The 20,753-nt window shown below is 51.7% G+C and overlaps 1 protein-coding gene across 3 annotated transcripts in view; it reads right to left on the bottom strand.

Moving 5' to 3' along the window:
- The window catches only part of KMO (kynurenine 3-monooxygenase), a 46,012-nt gene that overhangs the window by 10,055 nt on the left and 15,204 nt on the right, over positions 1-20,753 (bottom strand). For all 3 annotated transcript variants that reach the window (XM_084644038.1, XM_084644036.1, XM_084644037.1), the window contains 5 exons: positions 18,118-18,205; positions 16,825-16,990; positions 14,887-14,958; positions 12,691-12,812; positions 4,322-4,469 (listed from right to left, as the gene is read on the bottom strand). In XM_084644038.1, the coding sequence (XP_084500164.1) occupies positions 4,322-4,469; positions 12,691-12,812; positions 14,887-14,958; positions 16,825-16,990; positions 18,118-18,205 (596 nt within the window). The remainder of the gene's footprint in view (positions 1-4,321; positions 4,470-12,690; positions 12,813-14,886; positions 14,959-16,824; positions 16,991-18,117; positions 18,206-20,753) is intronic.

Below are 20,753 nucleotides of genomic sequence, written 5' to 3'. Positions count from 1 at the left end.
GCACTATTTCCCCCAGAGTTGCTAAGCACCCACAACGCCCATTAGCTGCAGTGAGAGCTGTGGATGCTCAGCACCTTTGCAAATCAAGCCCCTTGTACTGTGGTCCCTACTGTGAGGGAGCCGAATCTGAGACGTTAATCTCTGTGCTTCAGTTTCCACAGAGGTAGACAGCAGGGGTAGCCCATCTACTGCCCAAAGTGACAGTGACGTAGTTAAGGGCTACACAGCAAAATAACTCTGGGGAAGGTCCAAAGAATCACCCCATTATGGGCCCCCCCAACGCCTCCGCTCAGCGCTCTGTTAGGGGTGTGTTCTTGGTGGACAGAAGTCCCTTACAGTGGGGGGCGGGGCATGTGGCACACAACTGTGGGGCAGACCCACTCAAAAATGCTAAGGCTGGCTCTGGTGTGGGGCTCTCAAATACTAGCAGCCAGTGGAAACAATCCAGCTCGCTCTGGGCACTGACGAAGGAAGCACACCCGGGAAGTACAGCCATCACCTTCTCCGCCACCAGGAAATCACAACGGTGCAGTGAGAAGAGACGGCAGCAAACTGTGCAAGGCATTTCTCCGGCTGCACACAGGCTTTGAAGCTTCTGAATAGACTTACGAAGTTTGAACCAAGCAAAGACCCCGATGAGCTAAGAGAGACTCCATGCTTTGAACCAGTACCAGCAGCAAAACAGTTACTGGGCTGTGCACCCATCTGGTGTCCCAGTGTTTGTGACCGTGAGCAATCAGTACCCCAGCTACGCCACAAAATGGAGCAGAGAAAGCGATTTTGGTGCAAACTTAAAAGGGGGTTATTTCCCCTAACGCCAGAGCTGTGATCTCCAGCCCTGCTGCACAGAGCCATCCAGAAGCACAGGGAGTGTATGGGTGTGAAGGGGAGATACAACTCCGAAGGGACTCAGGAGAGCCTGCAGCCGTGGGGTGCACAGCTCAAGCGGTGGGGAAGCCAGGTCCTCACTGGAGCACCTTTCCTGGAAACCCACCCACAATCACCCCCCACTCCCCCAGTGGGCTGTTGGCCCAAGCCCTGCAGGGGGCTGGGCTGCGGAGGTGTCATGCTGGAGAAGAGGTGCTCAGGGATAAGCAGGATCCAGCCTGCTTAGAATCATAGAATCATAGAATATCAGGGTTGGAAGGGACCTCAGGAGGTCATCTAGTCCAACCCCCTGCTCAAAAGCAGGACCCATACCCAATTAAATCATCCCAGTCAGGGCTTTGTCAAGCCTGACCTTAAAAACTTCTAAGGAAGGAGATTCCACCACCTCCCTAGGTAACGCATTCCAGTGTTTCACCACCCTCCTAGTGAAAAAGTTTTTCCTAATATCCAACCTAAACCTCCCCCACTGCAACTTGAGACCATTATTCCTTGTCCTGTCCTCTTCCACCACTGAGAATAGTCTAGAACCATCCTCTCTGGAACCACCTCTCAGGTAGTTGAAAGCAGCTATCAAATCCCCCCTCATTCTTCTCTTCCTCAGACTAAACAATCCCAGTTCCCTCAGCCTCTCCTCATAACTCATGTGTTCCAGACCCCTAATAATTTTTGTTGCCCTTCGCTGGGCTCTCTCCAATTTATCCACATCCTTCTTGTAGTGTGGGGCCCAAAACTGGACACACTACTCCAGATGAGGCCTCACCAATGTTGAATAGAAGGGAACGATCACGTCCCTCGATCTGCTCGCTATGCCCCTACTTATACATCCCAAAATGCCATTGGCCTTCTTGGCAACAAGGGCACACTGCTGACTCATATCCAGCTTCTCGTCCACTGTAACCCCTAGGTCCTTTTCCGCAGAACTGCTGCCTAGCCATTCGGTCCCTAGTCTGTAGCTGTGCATTGGGTTCTTCCGTCCTAAGTGCAGGACCCTGCACTTATCCTTATTGAACCTCATCAGATTTCTTTTGGCCCAATCCTCCAATTTGTCTAGGTCCCTCTGTATCCTGTCCCCCCCTCCAGCGTATCTACCACTCCTCCCAGTTTAGTATCATCCCCAAATTTGCTGAGAGTGCAATCCACACCATCCTCCAGATCATTTATGAAGATATTGAACAAAACCGGCCCCAGGACCGACCCTTGGGGCACTCCACTTGACACCGGCTGCCAACTAGACATGGAGCCATTGATCACTACCCGTTGAGCCCGACAATCTAGCCAGCTTTCTACCCACCTTATGGTGCATTCATCCAGCCCATACTTCCTTAACTTGCTGACAAGAATACTGTGGGAGACCGTGTCAAAAGCTTTGCTAAAGCTTATCAGGCTTTAAAGATGGGTGCCAAGAAGGTCACTCAGGCCACTAGCGCACGGAGCAGCGGGGTAGGTGATGTCAGGGAGCAACACCCCTGAGCACACAGGCAGCTCCTCTTTGCTCCACCTGCAGCTCCCAAGGGACCTGAGCGCATAGCCGTAGCCCCCGAGGACCCAGGCTGGAGCCGTGCAATGCAGACAGGTGACAGATGGCAGTTTCCTGCAACTCCCGGACAGATAGTGCTGAACGAAGTTCAACTTTACTGAATGAAGTTTACACACCATTGTGGGCCAGAGATTGTATGTAATTCTCTGGGGGAGGGGGACCACAGCCCTCCTGGGACTAAGCACAGTGAGGGGGGTAAGGAAAATTCACTCAGGTTGTCAAACCTCCACAGAGCTCCCACCGCCTGGAGGGAGACTCACATAGACTGGTTCAGACTGGATTCTCCAGGGACCAACAGGCAGAGAAAGGACTTTCAGTTAAATAGCCTGAGTTAAAACTGACTCTGATCATAGAATCATAGAAGATTTGGGTTGGAAGAGACTTCAGGAGGTCATCTAGTCCAACCCCTTGCTCAAAGCAGGACCAATCCCCAACCAAACCATCCCAGCCAGGGCTTTGTCAAGCCTGACCTTAAAAACTTCTAAGGAAGGAGATTCCACCACCTCCCTAGGTAACGCATTCCAGTGCTTCGCCACCCTCTTAGTAAAAAAGTTTTTCCTAATATCCAACCTAGACCTCCCCCACTGCAACTTGAGACCATTACTCCTTGTTCTGTCATTTGCTACTACTGAGAACAGTCTAGAGCCATCCTCTTTGGAATTCCCTTTCAGGTAGTTGAAAGCAGCTATCAAATCCCCCCTCATCCTTCTCTTCTGCAGACTAAACAATCCCAGTTCCCTCAGCCTCTCCTCATAAGTCATGTGTTCCAGTCCCCTAATCATTTTTGTTGCCCTCCACTGGATGCTTTCCAATTTTTTCACATCCTTCTTGTAGTGTGGGGCCCAAAACTGGACACAGTACTCCAGATGAGGCCTCACCAATAGAGGGGAACAATCTTGATTGTTCCCAGCTTCTCATCCACTGTAATCCCCAGGTCCTTTTCTGCAGAACTGCTGCTTAGCCAGTTGGTCCCCAGCCTGTAGCAGTGCCTGGGATTCGTCCATGCAAACAGACAAGATCTCTGGCCCAAAGTGGGTCCCAATCCTTGGGGAAGGGTAGGAAGGACTTTGGCCCCATAAAACTGGGTGTTCTGGTTCTGAGCAGAAGGCGCTATGAACTTGTAACCACAGGAAAACCCCTGGGGAGGTAGGAAGGACTGTCCACCAGCCAGGATCCTTGTTGGAATCAGGGGGTGATCTCTAGTGGCTTATTACCATGTGTGTAGGGCTTCTATTGTTTTAATTTTCTCTGTAAGGCTTTTACCTTAAGAATAAATGTGCTTACTTAGAAAGAGCTGTGTGGTAACTGAACTGGGGCCATTACACTATTTACCACCTCTGAAGAGAAAAGTAGGGAGAATTCACAATGTAGGTAGGGAGCAGGCAACCTGGAAATACCCGGCTCAGGAGGGAGAGAGGCACCGGTCTTCATGCAAGAGAGGCAATAGCAGATGTCTAAGAGTGGGTGTTCTGGATGCCTCAGAAGGGAAATTCAGGTGCAGTTGCCCTACACTGTGACAGTCTACCTGAAAAGGGAAGATGCAGCCTTCTGGCCTGAGCATGCATGATCAAATGCATTTCCCTACACTGCTATCCCGACATCCAGCAGCAGCTGAAGATACAGGTGCCTCACTCTGAAGACTTAGTGACTCTGCAGGGAGCAGAAAGAACCAACACACTTCATAGAGGTCCCCCAGCCTATCAGGGCATCTCAGTCTTGTGTGGATCCAGACCCAGTCAACTCCTCCTCCTCCTCCAAGCCTCAAACCCGGCAAGACCCAGGGCCAGCCAATCAATTGTGTAAGCAAATGGAACCAACTGGAGCTAAATGTCTGAACTCAAAAGAAGTGGCTTTTTGGTCACAAATTATGCAGGACGTTAGGAACAGCAAACTCACAGCGTTCATGCCTTGTCCATAGAATGGTACCACGGCGTGGGCGGCGTCTCCCATCAGCACACACCGGGAGGTGATGTGGTATGAAGAGCACTTCACAGAGATCATGGCCTGGGGTGGCAGCAAAAAGTAATCACGCTGCAGCTCTTGCCTTCAGCCAAAACAATAGAAAGTTTGCATGAAATGTGTGATGTCATCATTGGAGACGAGAGAATCAGTCATCGATGTAATACGTACTGTGCCAGGATTCGAAATCAAACCTTTACATTGGGGTACTTGTGCTCAAAGTTGTGGGAAACCTGAACAGCTAGATCATTAACTTCAACCCAGGGGATTAAGCAGCCGCATGCCGCAGAATGTAATGGTAATTTAATGGAGGCAGACATTTGCTGTTCCCCATCAGGTAGTATATTACTATACAGCTAGATATTCGTATTTAACACTATCCCTCATGTTTGTGGTCCTGCTTACACTGCATCCCTTTACAGCAGTGGTCTCCAACCTTTTTAAGCACAAGATCACTTTTTGAATTTAAGAGCAACTCAGGATCTACCCCCATTTCCCCAAGGCCCCGCCCCTTCCCTGCGGCCCTGCCCTGCTCACTCCATCCCCCCTCCCTCGCTCTCCCCCACCCTCACTCTCACCAGGCTGGGGCAGGGGGTGCGGGCTCTGGGCTGGGGCCGAGGGGTTTGGAGTGTGGGAGGGGGCTCCGGACTCAGCCTGGGGCACAGGGTTGGGGTGCAGGAGGGGGTGAGGGGTGCGAGCTTTGGGAGGGAGTTTGGGTGCAGGAGGGGGCTCCGGGTTGGGGTGCAGGAGGGGATTTGGGATGCGGGCTCTGGGAGGGGGCTCAGGGCTGGGGCAGGAGGTTGGGTTGCAGGAGGGGGTGTGGGGTGCAGGAGGAGGTACTGGGGGTTGGGGTGCAGGAGGGGTGTGGGCTCTCGCCAGGTGGCACTTACCTGGGGCAGCTCCCGGGCAGCTCCCAGACAGTGCATTTATTAATATGTTGAATAGGACTGGTCTCAGTACAGACCCCTGGGGGACACCACTATTTATATCTCTTAATTCTGAAAACTGACCGTTTATTCCTATCCTTTGTTTCCTATCTTTTAACCAGTTACCGATCCATGAGAGGACCTTCCCTGTTATCCCATGACAGCTTACTTTGCGTAAGAGCCTTTGGTGAGCGATCTTGTCAAAGGCTTTCTGAAAATCTGAGTTCACTATATCCACTGAATCACCCTTGTGCACATTCTTGTTGATCCCCTAAAAAAATTCTAGTAGATTAGTGAGACATGATTTCACTTTACAAAAACCATGTTGAATTCTTCCCCAACAAATCGTGTTCATAGAATCATAGAAGATTTGGGTTGGAAGAGACCTCAGGAGGTCATCTAGTCCAACCCCCTGCTCAAAGCAGGACCAACCCCAACTAAATCATCCCAGCCAGGGCTTTGTCAAGCTGGGGCTTAAAAACCTCTAAGGAAGGAGATTCCACCATCTCCTTAGGTAACCCATTCCAGTGCTTCACCACCCTCCTAGTGAAACAATTTTTCCTAATATCCAACCTAGACCTCCCCCACTGGAACTTGAGACCATTACTCCTTGTTCTGTCATCTGCCACCACTGAGAACAGTCTAGATACATCCTCTTTGGAACCCCCCTTCAGATAGTGGGGGGCTGCTGTTAGGATACAGATATTCAGGTCTATCTCTAAAGGCCTAAGAATTTAGGTGTATTCTTATCACTTAGCTAGTTATAGAGGTACAAAACAAGATCAAAATCACAGTCTGCCTGTTTATAGGCCTTCTCTCACTATGATAGTCTGAGGCCCTGTTCTTAGGCTAAGGTCTCTGGCTAAGCAGCAGAGGCAGCCATAAGCTGGGAAGTACATGGTCACATCCTTACATTCCAAACTGGTCACACTGAAATAAGGTGCTATTGGGCTGTTAGGAATACAATCCTGTCCTGATAATGCCTGTCACCTCCAGAGAAAGGGAAGAGCCTAGAAGATGTAAATGTAAAGTAAAAGTAAATGTAAAATGTAAATGTAAATGTAAAAGTAAACTTAGTTTCATAGCATCCTGTCTGGCAAGAACTCACTTACCAATAGCTGGGATGTAAAATCCTCATTTCTTTCTTGTTCTATCATTGTAGTCTCCACTTCCCTATTGTTTGTCTGTATAATCTCTGTCTGGTTCTGTGATTGTCTCTGTCTGCTGTATAATTAATTTTGCTGGGTGTAAACTAATTAAGGTGGTGGGATATAATTGGTTAAATAATCATGTTATAATATGTTAGGATTGGTTAGTTAAATTTCAGTAAAATGATTGGTTTAGGTATAGCTAAGCAGAACTCAAGCTTTACTATATAGTTTGCAGTCAATCAAGAAGTAAGGGGGGGAATGGGAACGAGGAATGGGATAGGGAATGGGGGTGGGGGAATTGGAATCATGTTTTGCTAAGGGGGGAATGGGAACAGGGACACAGGCAAGGCTCTGTGGTGTCAGGGCTGGGAAGGGGTGATACTAAGGAAGGAAACTGGAATCATGCTTGCTGGAAGTTCACCCCAATAAACATCAAATTGTTTGCACCTTCAGACTTCGGGTATTGTTGCTCTCTGTTCATGCGAGAAGGACCAGGGAAGTAAGCGGGTGAAAGAATAAGCCCCCTAACAGCTGCTATCAAATCTCCCCTCACTCTTCTCTTCTGCAGACTAAATAAGCCCAGTTCCCTCAACCTCTCCTCATAAGTCATGCGCCCCAGCCCCTGAGGGAAGTGGCCAGGGCAGGGACTGCAGTCTGCCACTGAGACCAGTGGCTAGAACCTGGACTGCAGCCTGCCACTGAGGCAAGTGGCTGGACAGATGACTGCTGGCCCCTGGAAAGGGGGAGGAGAAAACCGAGTGGGGCACAGCTGAAGGGCTGTGTCCAGAAGAGGACACCGTAGTCCTGAGAGTGACACAGGTCCTGATGACTGAAGCAACAGCGGCGAGATGCCAATAGATGAAGGCGCACCGGCAAACCAGAGCTAATTCCCACAACGGCCAGAGGAGGTGCCATGGTGGTGAGTCCTGCCCCGTCACACTCCGGTTTAGGAATCTCCTTCATATTCTCAGCCGTGAAGACCGATGCAAAGAATTCATTTAGTTTCTCCGCAATGGCCTTATCGTCCTTGAGTGCTCCTTTAGCATCTCCATTGTCCAGTGGCCCCACTGGTTGGTCTGCAGGCTTCCTGCTTCTCATGTACTTAAAAAAATGTTTGCTGTTACGTTTTGTGTCTTTGGCTAGCTGTTCTTTAAATTCTTTTTTGGCCTTCCTAATGATATTTTACACTTTATGTGCCAGAGTTTTTGCTCCTTTCTATTTTCTTCGCTAGGATTTAACTTCCACGGTTTAAAGGATGCCTTTTTGCCTCTCACTGCTTCTTTTACTTTGTTGTTTAGCCACGGTGGCACTTTTTGGATTCTCTTACTATGAGTTAGGTGGGAGAGCACCTGTTTTCCCCAGCTCGGGAGCCACTAGCAGAGACAGGCCCCGCCCTGAAGCCTGCATTTAGGCACCCAACTCTGTGAGGGAAGTGGGGCTTTGCACGCACCTCTCTTGTCGGCATCTCCCATTGGCTTGCTGACGCAGCGCCCGCCTTGCGTGTGGCCTTTTATGGACGCCCGCCCCGGCGCCTGTCTCTCTCTATGTGTCGTGTAGGACCCTGGGTGCCTCGCTTGGGCTGTGGGAATTGCAGGACGCTCCTGGGGTTTCTGAGGCCCCTGGAAGTGAGGCGTGGTGACACTGAGCACTGCAGTGCCTACTCCTACTCCCAGAAGCTGCCCCCATCATCTTGATGGGCCTTCGCACCAGGACCCACTGCCCTGGCAGCCTTGTCACCAGTGCAGCTGATGACTCCCTAGCGCAGAAGGAGGAGGGTGCGCTGGGCCAAGCACCCCAGTCAAGCAAAGACACCCACTGTGGCTGAGGTAAGTCCTGAGGGGGCCCTGCTGCCCCCAAGAGGAGGGGAGCCTGTGCCAGTTCCCAAAATATGCCATCGCAGGCTGGCCCATGGGCCCTCCTGCACTGGGAGATCTGCCCAACTCAGGAGCGGGTGAGGGACGTTGCCAGTGGGGAAGGAGGGTCCAGTGGTTAGGGTATCAGGCTGGTAGCTGGGAGATCCAGCTTCAATACACTGCTCCGCCACAGGCTCTCTGTGTGACTTTGGGCAAGTCACTCAGTTTCTCTGTGCCTCAGTTTCCCACCTGTCAAAGGGGAGCTGTGAGGATAAGCACATTAAAGATGGCAAGGCACTCAGATACTGCGCTGATGGGGGCCTGCGTTAGGCTTATACACCACCCGGGTCCTGAGGGCTAATGGGTGCGTCAGCCCGCAGCTAACCTAGCCCTTGGCACCTAGAGGGGTGTTAAGTAGGTCAGTCAGCAGGGCCACCTGGAAAGGAGACCGACTTCCATACAAGGCCGGAAAGAGTTCCTGGAGGGAAACACCCTGGAGGGAGGCGGTTGGGTGGGCGTGTCTCTCAGGGGATGGCTACAGCCATGGGAGGGGTGTTCTGTCGCTGTGGTAAATCCCCTCCCATGAGAGGCCGGTGCTAGGCTGACTCTCTGCCAACCCAGCGGTGTCTGCTCTGAGTTACCTCTTCAGGGGGGTAGGTTTCCCCTGAGGGACGGAGCTAGGTCAGCCAAGTTTTAGGTAGAGGCCAGGCCTGGGAAGGAGCAGAGTAGCTGGGCAGGACTGACGCTCCAGCCCAGGAAGAGCCAAAGGGTTGAGGTTTGGGATCTGTTGGAGGACTGTGAGTTGTGGCCTGGAGGGAGGGGTGCAGTCCCAAAGCTCAGGGAGCCTGAGGGGGTACAGGGACAGGGGTACAGGGCCTGGGAAGGGCCTGCTGACGAGGTCTGGTAGGAAGAGGCCCAGGGAGGTAGCAGGGGATGGGTTTGAAGAGACAGACAGTGCCTGCTCACTGCAGGGTTCCTAGGCTGGAACCCAGAGGGGAAGGGGGGCCTGGGTCCCTCTACCAGCCGCCAGGGAAGGTGGCATGAAAATCCCCCTGATACAAGGGGATAGGGACTTCTGAAAGCCCTGGGACGAGAAGGTGTTTGGGGCCTGGCTCTGGGCCCTGTGGTTCTAAAACCTGATGTGAGGGTGTTGGACTTTCTGTTACCCTGAATGGACAGGGTGGAAATAAAACATGACCTGGCTGGACAGCCAAATCACGAGGAGGGGCAGCAGGGTGACCAGACGTCCCGATAAAATTGGGACTGTCCCGACATTTAGTTGTTTGTCCCGCATCCCGACCGATGTACGGTCGGGACGCCATTTGTCCCGATATTTTGCTTCGGCGGCACTCCGGCTTTTATTTTTTTTGCTTGGGGCAGCAAAACCGAGAGCCGGCCCTGGTGGGGGCGTGAGCCTGTGGATGCCCCCCCCCCCCCGCCATGTGTCCTGATATTTTGTTCTTGTCATCTGGTCACCCTAAGGGGCAGACCACTGCAGGGCAGAGCAACCACGGGCCAGGGTGCTAGAGAGGAAAGAGCTGCTACCCCATGCTCAGCCACCAGGGGGTGCCCCAGCCATGAGTCGACTCTTCCACACGGCCAGGTAGGTCGAAGGGCGGATAAGGGGCCAGTTCTGAATCTGCCGGAGAGAATCTGGCCTGGTTACAGCTCCCCTGATTCTCATGACACACCCGCCCCAGCAGGCTGCTCTGGCTTGCACCAGCTAATGGGACCCTAAGTGCAGCTGGAGCCCATAACGCCCTTTCTGCTCTGGGCTGAGTGGAGTGGATGGTGCAGAGGGCAAGTCGGGCATCCCTTATGCCGGGCGGACTCTCGGCTGCCTTTTGGCCCCTTTGTGCCACCTGAGGATCACAAAAGGGATGCAGTTGAGAACCGGGCCCATTGTCTTTTCCACAGGGCCCCTGCCTCATTCAGTGCTCAGGGCAGACTCTGCTGAGGGAATGAGGCAGGAATTCAATGCTTTGTTTTATTCGTGTTCTTCAGTGTGTTGTTTCTGCCTCGTTCCCAGTGCACTAGTGCCCCCGGGCTCTGAATACAGAAATATTCATTCCCTCATTCTCTGAGGAGCTTCTCTTGCCACTCGTCACCACAGAACCTGAGTGCCTCCCCGCCACTGCGGGAGAAAAACGAGTGGCCAGTGTGGAAAATGTTCTCTGATGAAGTAACTCACGCTCTCCCACTAGTCTCTCCGGAAGGCAGCTGTGTAAAGCTGGAGACTGGTCTGTAGGTGGCAGCAAGGATGCACATCACACTGACTTCTCTGGAAATCAGGACCCAGTTAGGGGATATTGGAGTCAGCGACAGGTGTCACGTATCTCATTGTTCTGCTAGCAAAAGGGCCATGTCAGGACCAGCCCAGCGGGATTTAAAAATGACACCTCTGATAATCAGCCCTCAGGGGGTCAAACTGGCCACCCAGCGAATGAGGAGCACGCAGTTAGTGGCCACCGGTGACAAGGTTGGTTTCACAGCATCACGCAGAAATTCTGTGGCAGCGTCAGAGATGGAAGGCAGTTGTCTGAACCATAAGACTGTCCCTTCTCCTCTGGCAATCCCTGACTTACTCACTACACACCTTCCAACTTCTGCAACAAATGAGACAGGGTCCTACAGGCACCAGCCTCCTTCACTGCACAGCCCGGATTCAGTCCTGAGCAGATCCATCCTTGGGCACTGAATGAAGCAAAGGTCTTGTTGCAAAACGGTATGTGATTGTGTAATAATGACTGTGTCGTAATGCACATGCACAAGGGGGATGAATTAAGGTGGCTCAGCGACCTTAATTCTGGCATTTCCTACCTTCGGAGAGCTTGACTTTGCAATGTTCTTTGGACATTGGTGGGTTTTGTATGTAATTGTGCCAGAGTGGCACATGTCCATATGAATTGTGTTCTCCACTTCGTATTGTGTGCTGAACTTGTCTAAACTTGCCCAAGGCAGCCTATTGAATGGCATTCCAAAGAGCTGCACTGCCCAGAAAAGGAGTTTCACAGAAAAGTCACTAAGACCACAATCTGGGGTTATCAGCTTGACTGGCTCTCAACTACTGGCTCACCCCTATGGATCAATGGGCTTTTCTACACAGATGGGGCAAACGTGACTGGGGAGGGGGCTGGAACCTTCTCACTGAGCACATGGTTAAAAAACAACAGACTCTATTTAAGGGTGGGGTGCCGCTGACCATCACCACCTGCAAGCAAGAGACACAGGAGAGGAGGAACTCTGCCTAGCCTGAAATATGGAGACACCTCGGACTCACAGGAGGGGTGAGATCAGTCTGGAGTACCTCAGAACTTTTATTTTCTGAAGACCTGTAACTCATTAGTGCTTACGAATACAATGACGGTGGTTAAGCCAGTCCTTGGCTAAGCCCTGTTCCTTGCTTTCCTGCGATGTTGTCCCTGAAGGGGTTAAGCTAGAAGCCAGAGTGACCACAGGAAGGTGGAGCTCTGGGGGGCTCGGGAGATCTGAGGCACTGGTTCCAGAGGCTGGAGCGGCTGGAACCCCGAGTTCCATGTCTCAAAGATGGGCTCAGAAAAGAGGTCAGAGCCTGGGACTGTATGTTATGGACCCAGAGCTGGGAATGGGGACTAGACTCTGCCCAGATCCAGCTACCTTGGAAGCACATGGGACCTTGTGGTTGGGTCTGCTTGCTACAGACTGATGGCCCTACGCTGCAGTAATGGGCCAGGCTGGGACAGTGACTTTCTAGGTTTTCAATAAAGGAAAATGGACAAAGCAGACATTCAATCATGTGCAGCCAAATGGCCCTCACACGTGTTGTCACCTAGGGCCTTCAGATCCAGAGCTCCGACCTCTACCATTGAGCTAAAGCATTAATTGTTAGCAGTAGGAGGCTGTTATCCCCAACATGGTCCAGTGGGGTATGTGACATACACCTGGCCAGTCACTAGAAGGATATGTGATATCGACACCTGGCCAGTGGATTACGTAACTGGTAGATTTAAGTTGAATGCTGGGAATCAGAACTCCTGGGTTCTGTTTCTGGCTGTGAGAGTGGCATGTGGTCTAATGACTACAGACAGCATAGCTTATCACCTGGTGAAGGGCAGCCTGACCTTCCATCTTGTTATGCCAGTTGGAAGTACAAATCAGACTTCAGTCTCTTCTCCTACCCATCCGTTCTGCAATATATCTGGTGTCTAGAGAAATACAGAGCTCCACTCCCAACGAACCTGTAACGTCCTGTACTTGTCACTTGAGGCAGAGTCCCTGCTGATCCGCACTAGAGTATGAAGTCACCAGCCCCACGTGAGCACTCGAGTGCTAGACATGTGCTTGTTGCTTTACGGCAGTGCACTAATTAACAAAGAAACACCAGAAATAACACTTACGCTCCTATGAGGGGAATTGAATCCGGGAAGTAGGTTTGGAAGAAATCCAGCACTTGATCGCCTGTCGTGAGCCGTTCAAAATCCTCGAAGGGCATGAAGAGCGTGCAGGTGAACGACTTATCCTGTGGGTTGAAAGGGAAATGCAAAGAGATGCTGAGAGGGTCGAGATGAGCCCTGTGTGCTTGGAGATGCAGCACAGAGCTCAGCCGGTGACCCAGCGAGGGAGGCAAACAGCTCAGCTTGGAAAGGGGGTGAGGACTATGTTCTGGGCCAAGGTGTTCGAAGCACCGCAGGCCGGCAGAGGTACTCTGAGAAAACGAGACCCACACGCAGCTAAGCAGCGATTTATTGGCTTTATTGAAGGTTAGTGACACACCCGCAACGGGGACTCCAAGCGTTGCTGTCACGGAGGCGGAGAAGCCAGCACACCGGAGCTGTGCCTGGGATGGAGTCTGACGAAGGGGTGAACAGCGAGCCATAACAAGCAGTACACAGAAACAGCTTGTGAATATATAATTAGGTACTTCCCTAAAGGGGCTTTCCGCTACCTGGCAACAGGCCATGCAAGGCAGACACAACCGGCCTAAAACCGGTTCAAGGTGGTTCTCCATGGCCTGCAGTGACCGGGCGGCCTCGAGAAAGCGGAAGTTCCCTAGCTAGGCTGTAACAAAGTCTTCCGCAGTCCCTTACAGACTGCGACAGCTGCCCCATTTCCCGTCTTGCTTTTGTCATGGATTGTTTGTATCCTCATAGCGCCCACAACGGTCTCGGCATGCACCAAGTGCCGAGGACAGGCCTGTCCCCGAGCACACACAAGCCGCAGACAGGGAGGAAAGGGGGGAGAAGGAGCTAGAGCACAGATTGGTCATGGCCATGACTTGGTGGGGCAGGTGGTGGCGGGTGCGGTACAGGGGAATTGGGGGTGGGTAGAGAGTGGGAGAAGTGGGAAAGGAGGGAGTGGAGCTCAGTGCTGGAGTGTATCAGTGCAGGGATCCACTGGTGAGGCTGGCAGGAGGAGCATGCTGTCCTGTGCAGCAGGACGGGGGAGGCCTGTTAGGGAGGGGGCACTGGAAAGGCCCAGTTTGTTCGCCAAGCCTTCTGCCAGTAGGATGGGCTGGCTCTGGCTTGCTCCTGCCAAAGTCAGTGACCAAACTGCATTACTTCCAAAGGAACAGGAGCAGGCCCTTTGCTTTTGTCTGCACCCGCATTATGGAGCATTCTCTTCACCCATGTGCCAGGGGCTGGAATCCCCAGCAGACCCAGCTACCCAAAGAACATTTATCATTGCACCAGGTGTACATTGCACCAGGTGTATCATTGCACCAGGTGTATCATTGCACCAGGTGTATCATTGCACCAGGTGTATCATTGGACCTGGCCATCTGCCCATGTGCATTCATGGTCATAGCTTTTCAGGGCAGGAGGGAGCACTCTGACCTTCTGCGGAGCACAGGTCATATACTGAATGCAGCCCTCTGGAGAGCAGCTTGGACCTCGTCTCCATCTGCCTTACTTTGGAGTAAGGGAACTGAACCTAGTGCCATGTTCCATAATAGTCTCAGCCCCACATTCTGGGACCTGGCACCATTGCCAAGTTCACCAGAAGGGTTGGTGTGAGGGTCCAGCACAGGGCGGCAGCAGTCGGGGGAGTTCTGACATTGCGGGCATTTGCCATCAGGAGTTTCTAAAGAGGAGTTGGGTTAAAGTGCCGATGAGCTGCAGGGAGGATCCAGGCTGTATCTGCATGGGCTAGGTGTGTCCTGCCAGCCTCTGTGGGGCTGCTGTTTCCACTTCCTGCTGTTCCTCCCCCACTCGCGTATTGCTAGACCGCTTGCTAGCCGTGTGTTATGCACTGCCGCCAGGCCCAGCTTTGTGTCAATTGGGGGTCAGGCCCTTTCACACAGGGTCTGCACTTTCCTGGTCTGTTCCACAGAGGGTCAGATTGTGGTTGGCCTTTACGTGGGAATGGGGCACAACCAGGAGAGACCTCTCCCCACCCCATCATGGCCCCAATCAGCAGCAGAGCACGGATTCAGTCTGTGAGCCTCCCTGAGTTAAAGAGTCCACCCCGCTCACCATGGCAGCGCTAGGGTCTGTGTATCTCCCCAAGCCCCCTCCTGCCCCCAGAGCTTCTGCAGGAGCCAGGCCTGGAGCCGTCCCTGTGCCCTGAAAGGAATGGCCGTGGTGGGTTCTTACCAGGTTAGGCAGCGCAATCATCATGAAGGTGTTCCTGGGCCAGATGTGAAGGTAATTCTCTTCCATGGCAAACTGAAAGGAAGGGACTGGTCAGTGTCTCTTTAGCAAGCCCATTACCCACAGATCAGCCCTGCAGAGAGGCAGGCAGGGTAGACGGAAACTGCACCATTTCACAGGTGGTAAAAGCCTTAGCAAGCTGGGTTGTTTCCCCATCATCCCCACCCCACTCACTCCTGCCTCTTCCTTAGGGTTGCCAACTTTCTAATCGCACAAAACCGAACACCCTAGCCCCGCCCCCTGCCCCGAGACCCCTCCCCTGCCCCTTCTCGAGGCCCCGCCTCCACTCACTACATTCCCCCTCCTCGGTGGCTCACTCTCTCCCACCCTCACTCACTTTCACTGGGGTTGGGGCAGAGAGTTGGGGTGCGGGAGGGGGTGAGGGCTCTAACTGGAGGTGCACGTTCTGGGGTGGGGCTGGGGATGAGGGGTTTGGGGTGCAGGAGGGGGCAGGCTGGGGCCGAGGGATTCGGAATATGGGAAGGGGCTGCGGGTTGAGGCAGTGGTTTGGGCTGTGGGAGGGCATATGGGCTCTGGGCTGGGGGTACGGGCTCTGGGGTGGGGCCGCGGGGGCTGGGGTGCAGGAGAGGGCTCTAGGCTGGGGGTGGGGCCGAGGGAGTCTGAGTGTGGGAGGGGACTGCGAGTTGATGCTGGGGGTTGGGGTGCAGGCTCTGGGGTGGGACTGGGGATGAGGGGTTCAGGGTGTGGGAGGGGGCTCTGGGCTGGGGCAGGGGGTTGGGATGCAGGGGAGGGTGAGAGCTCTGGCTGGGGGTGCAGGCTCTGGGGTGGGGCTGGGAATGAAGGGTTTGGGGTTCAGGAGGGGGCTCCAGGTTTGGGGGGGCTCAGGGCTGGGCTAGGGGGTTGGGGCACCGGCTTACCTCGGGCGGCTCCCAATCAGTGGCACAGCAGGGCTAAGGCAGGCTCCCTGCCTGTCCTGGCTCCGCACTGCGCCCCAGAAGCAGTGAGCCGCAGGTCCAGCTCCTAGGTGAGGTGGGAGGCTCCACGTGCTGCTCTCGCCCACAGGCACCGCTCCCCCAACTCCCATTGGCCGTGGTTCCCAGCCAATGGGAGTGTGGAGCCGGTGCTTGGGGAGGGGGCAGCGCGTGGAGCCCTGTGGGGCCCACCCCCCGGCCTAGGTGCCAGACCTGCTGCAGCCCCAGAGCCAGGACCGGTAGGGACTAGCCCGTCTGAGCGCCGCAGCCCCACCGACCGGACTTTTAATGGCCCGCTCGGCGGTGCTGACCGGAGCTGCTAGGGTCCCTTTTCGACTGTCGAAAACCGGACGCCTGGCAACCCTACTCTTCCTCCATTTGCTATCATTAGTGCCCCGCCCTAGTGGTGTCCTAGACTGTCTGCTGACATCACCACTTACTGGCTTCCCAGAGCCACAGCAGCACTCCCTTCCCTTTTCCTTCAGCATCAGAGACTGACTGCAGGAGCCCTCCCCCAAAATGAAAGGAGCTGTCGGTTCGGTGAAAGCTGCGTCTGATTCCAAGCACTGGTGGGAGAGGAGGGCGTGCAGAGGGGCATCGGTGGGTTCTAAGGTCTCCCCCCAGGGATGCTCGGGCATTGAGCAGAGCCCAAATACTCACTGTTTGCAAGTCCTGTGCTAACAAGCAATTGCCTTGTGCTACCACCTGTTTTAAAGCCAAGATTAACTGGTTCTACCAGCTCTTATGGATCCTGTGATAATCTTGAAAACAGGGACATTGCAGTGATGTCTGCCTGAGTCTGCAGGGAGCCTGAAATAATAGCTCTGAGAGGCAGGACCAGCCCCATCCCTCCCCCAGAGCCAACATTCTTAAAAGGGATTTCTAGAGGGTTGCTGTGGCAAGGACCAGGGTGTTACAGCAGAGCACAGGATGGAGGGCGGCTACTTACGTCCCCATCCTTGGGTGGGATGGTCAACTCCATGTACCCATGAGGAATGTACACATGGCTGTAGTTAAAGCAAGTTTGCCGCATGAACGGCTTTCTGACTGTAGAAAAGGCTCCATCACATCCCACAATGAGGTCACAGGTGACTTCCATGGGTGTTTGGTCAGGTCTGAAAAACAAGAGAAACTATTAAAATGAGGCTGCAGGACTTTGGCCTGGACCAGTGAACTCCCACAGCACCAGTGGCCAGGGTAGATGGGCCGTTTGCTCTCTGCTGAAGAGGTGTCTAAGCACTCTTTTGGACTTGATTTTTGGGTGCTGTGTTTAGCCTTCAGGTGTATGAAGAGACTGTCTGATCAACGTAGATTTTATAGAGTTCAAGGCCAGATGGGGCCATTGAGCCTGGCCGCCTATCACAGGCTGTTACATTTCACCCCGATACCTGTCCTGAGCTCAGTGACTTGAGTTAGACCAAAGCATTTCAGGCCTCAGGAGACTAAACTCCTGTGTGCCACAGGCAGTGACCAGGGGAATGCGAGGTGCCACGTGTACCCAAGGCCCTGCAGTGGACGAGGTGACATGCCCAGGTGATCCCCGCAGGCAGCCTCTGCCCCATGCTGCAGAGCAAAGCGTGGAACCCCAAGGTCCCGGCCATCAGTTAATAAGCTCTGGGGGTGGAGTAAGGACTTAGTCTGTAGGTTATTAAAGATGGTGTTTGTGAACTAGTCTCCACAGCTTTGTGTAAAAGGCCTCTGTTTACAGGGTGACCTAGTGCTGACAGCAGCCGCCAGTGTTTCAGGGCCATGCGGGGCCATACGATACGTCACGCTCAGCTAGAACAGGGTGTATCTGAATACCCAGACAGACACCGCAGCCACCTTTGCGCAATGGCCACCAAGATCCCCTCACAGGAGAACAAACACATCATAAATCTGACGGACTGGTTCAACGCTGACGGTGCCGGGGTGTGATCCAAACCTGCCAGGTCACAGAAACCAAGTCATCACCTTGCCTCAGGGGAGACTGTCTAGCCAGGACATGGATGGAAAACTAAAGGTGGCAAGACAAGCATGTTTGTTACTTGCACAAACAAATAAATCCATGTGTCTGGCTCATTGCTGATGTAGATGCTTTGGCACTTTTAAACTCTTCATGAAAACTGCTGCAATGTCTGAGTCTTCACAAACCTGACGTCAAGGGTCAGCTCAGAACAGCCTTGCCCAGTTGTTTGTTTTGATTAATTATTAGGCAAAAGCTCTCTGAAGAGAGCACTCTCAGGGATGGGGCCTGCATTACCCTTGTAAGGTTAATAGCCCTGATTCAATGTGGCAGCGGAGCAGCTTGTGTCCAAAGTACAACTTAGCGTTGGGGTACTTCTCAGCAGCTGTGAAGAGAAGAGAAGTTTCAATGTAATGGATTTAGCGAGCCCACACAGCTATCCCAGAGAGCGCCCTTTTCATCTCTTTGATCAAATTAGATTCCTTCTGTGGGCGGGGGCAGGGAGGGAGCGAGATTTTATGGTTAAAACTTGTGAAAAGTATTTACTAAGTGCAATACATCAAGGCAAAATATTCTTGTTCACCGAGACAATGGTAATCTTCAGATACCGCTATGACTCCTGTCCCTGCAGCATAGGAATCATCACAGAGACTGGGCCTGTGTGACCCCCCAGCAGCCAACGGGAGATATGTGCATGCATCCAAGGGCAGAATGTGGCCACCCAGCTGTACGGCTGACACGTAACTACTTTGTAACATGCTGCAAGTAATGACTTTTTTCCTAGTAATGTTGTTAAATCACTCCATGTTGCACTCCAAACTCAGTGTTCAGTTGGACTCAGTAGAATGCAAATACACTGAAGAGATGGGTTATTTAGCTTTCCTGTCAACTTTCCCCTTATTTATACACAAAGCAGATAATTAGGAACAGTTCAAATTATCTCACCCAATCTTCAACATCACACACCATCAAAATCCCCCGTGATATCAGCTGTTTTTCAATGAACGTCTAATCTGTGGGCTCAGTTTCCATGTGCACCAGGATGCTCTCTCTCAGAGCTAGTGCTCTGGAAATCAGTCCTTAAAACAAATTTACATATCAGAGCCACATTTGTTTTAAATGCTGCTGCTGGTTTCTCCCTTACATCCCCATCTTAAAATGTGTTCTAGGTGCCAGACCAGAACGCAGGGAGTTTGGAATCCTAAAGCCGACTTCCACAGCAGCCACAGAGTGGGAGTGAGAGCCTGGCCACATAATTCAGGGCCAAATGTTCAGAAGGACCTGCTAATTCTGGCACCCAGTTTGAGACAATTAGGCAGCCCCAAAATGAGGCACCCCAAAGTTTGTAGCAACTTTTGTAACATTGGACCTTACTCTCTCTAGTCCAAGTTTGTTCCTCTGTCAACTGAGCACAGTGTTTTCCTACCATAGAGGTGTGTTGGGGGGTTAATGTTTGTAAAATGCCTTTCGACTTTCAGATAAAAAACACTCTAGATAAGTTTTAAGTATTATTCGAGACGTGTCTTCAAAAGCTACATGTTAGTCTGTACTTGTAGACTCTGTTAGTGGCTTCTGACTATCGTGAAGAGACCCAGAACTCTTGGAGAACCAGAGCAGCATTTCCAGAGGAAACCATGGAAACTTAGCCCACTTAAAACTTAGATCAACCTAGCTCTGTAGCTCAGGGGTGTGAAAACTTTACAGCCCTGAGTGCCCTAGTTAAGCCAACCTAACCCCCCCCCCCCACACACACACACACACACACCCTGCCCCTGTGTAGACATGGCTAGGTCGACAGAAAAATTAATCTATTGACCTAGCGACTGCTCCCTGGGGAGCTGGATTGCCTACACTGATGGAAAAACCCCTTCAGTTGATGCAGGAAGCATCTATATTATGTCTCTACAGCACCATAGCCTTTAAATTAGGGCTGTCAATTAATTGCAATTAATCACAGTTTTAATCACACTGTTAAACAATAGAATACCAATTGAAATTTATTAAATACGTTTGGATATTTTTTGACATTTTCAAATATATTTATTTCAATTACAACACAGAATACGAAGTATACAGTGTTCACTTTATATTATTATTTTAGATTACAAATATTTGCATTGTAAAAATAACAAACAAAAGAAACAGTATTTTTCAGTTCACCTCATACAAATACTGTAATGCAATCTCTTTTTATCGTTAAAGTGCAACTTACAAATGTAGATTTTTTTTGTTATATAACTGAGCTCAAAACCAAAACAATATAAAGGTTTAGAGCGTACAAGTCCACTCAGTCCTACTTATTATTCAGCCAATTGCTAAGACAAACAAGTTTGTTTACATTTATGGGAGATAATGCTGTAAACAAGAAGCGGGCAATGTCACCTAAAAGTGAGAACAGGTGTTCGCATGGCACTGTTGTAGCCGGCATCGCAAGATATTTACATGCCAGATGCGCTAAAGATTCATATGTCCCTGCATGCTTCAACCACCATTCCAGAGGACATGCTTCCATGCTGATGATGCTCATTAAAAAAATAATATGTTAATTAAATTTGCGACTGAACACCTTGGGGGAGAATTGTATGTCTCCTGCTCTGTTTTACCTGCATTCTGCCACATATTTCATGTTATAGCAATCTCGGATGATGATCCAGCACATGTTGTTTGTTTTAAAAACACTTTCACTGCAGATTTGACAAAACGCAAAGAAGGTACCAGTGTGAGATTTCTAAAGATCACTAAAGCACTCGAACGAAAGTTTAAGACTCTGAAGTGCCTTCCAAAATCTGAGAGGGATGAGGTGTGGGAAGCATTCTTTCAGAAGTCTTAAAAAAGCAACATTCCGATGCAGAAACTACAGAACCCAAACCACCAAAAAGGAAAATCAACCTTTCTGCTAGTGGCATCTGACTCAGATGATGAAAATGAACATG

Source organism: Lepidochelys olivacea (genome assembly GCF_965140295.1).
Source record: "Lepidochelys olivacea isolate rLepOli2 genome assembly, chromosome: 11".
Lineage (NCBI taxonomy): Eukaryota > Metazoa > Chordata > Testudines > Cheloniidae > Lepidochelys > Lepidochelys olivacea.
Note: the sequence above shows the minus strand (reverse complement) of the source record. Positions and strands in the feature narration are given on the sequence as shown.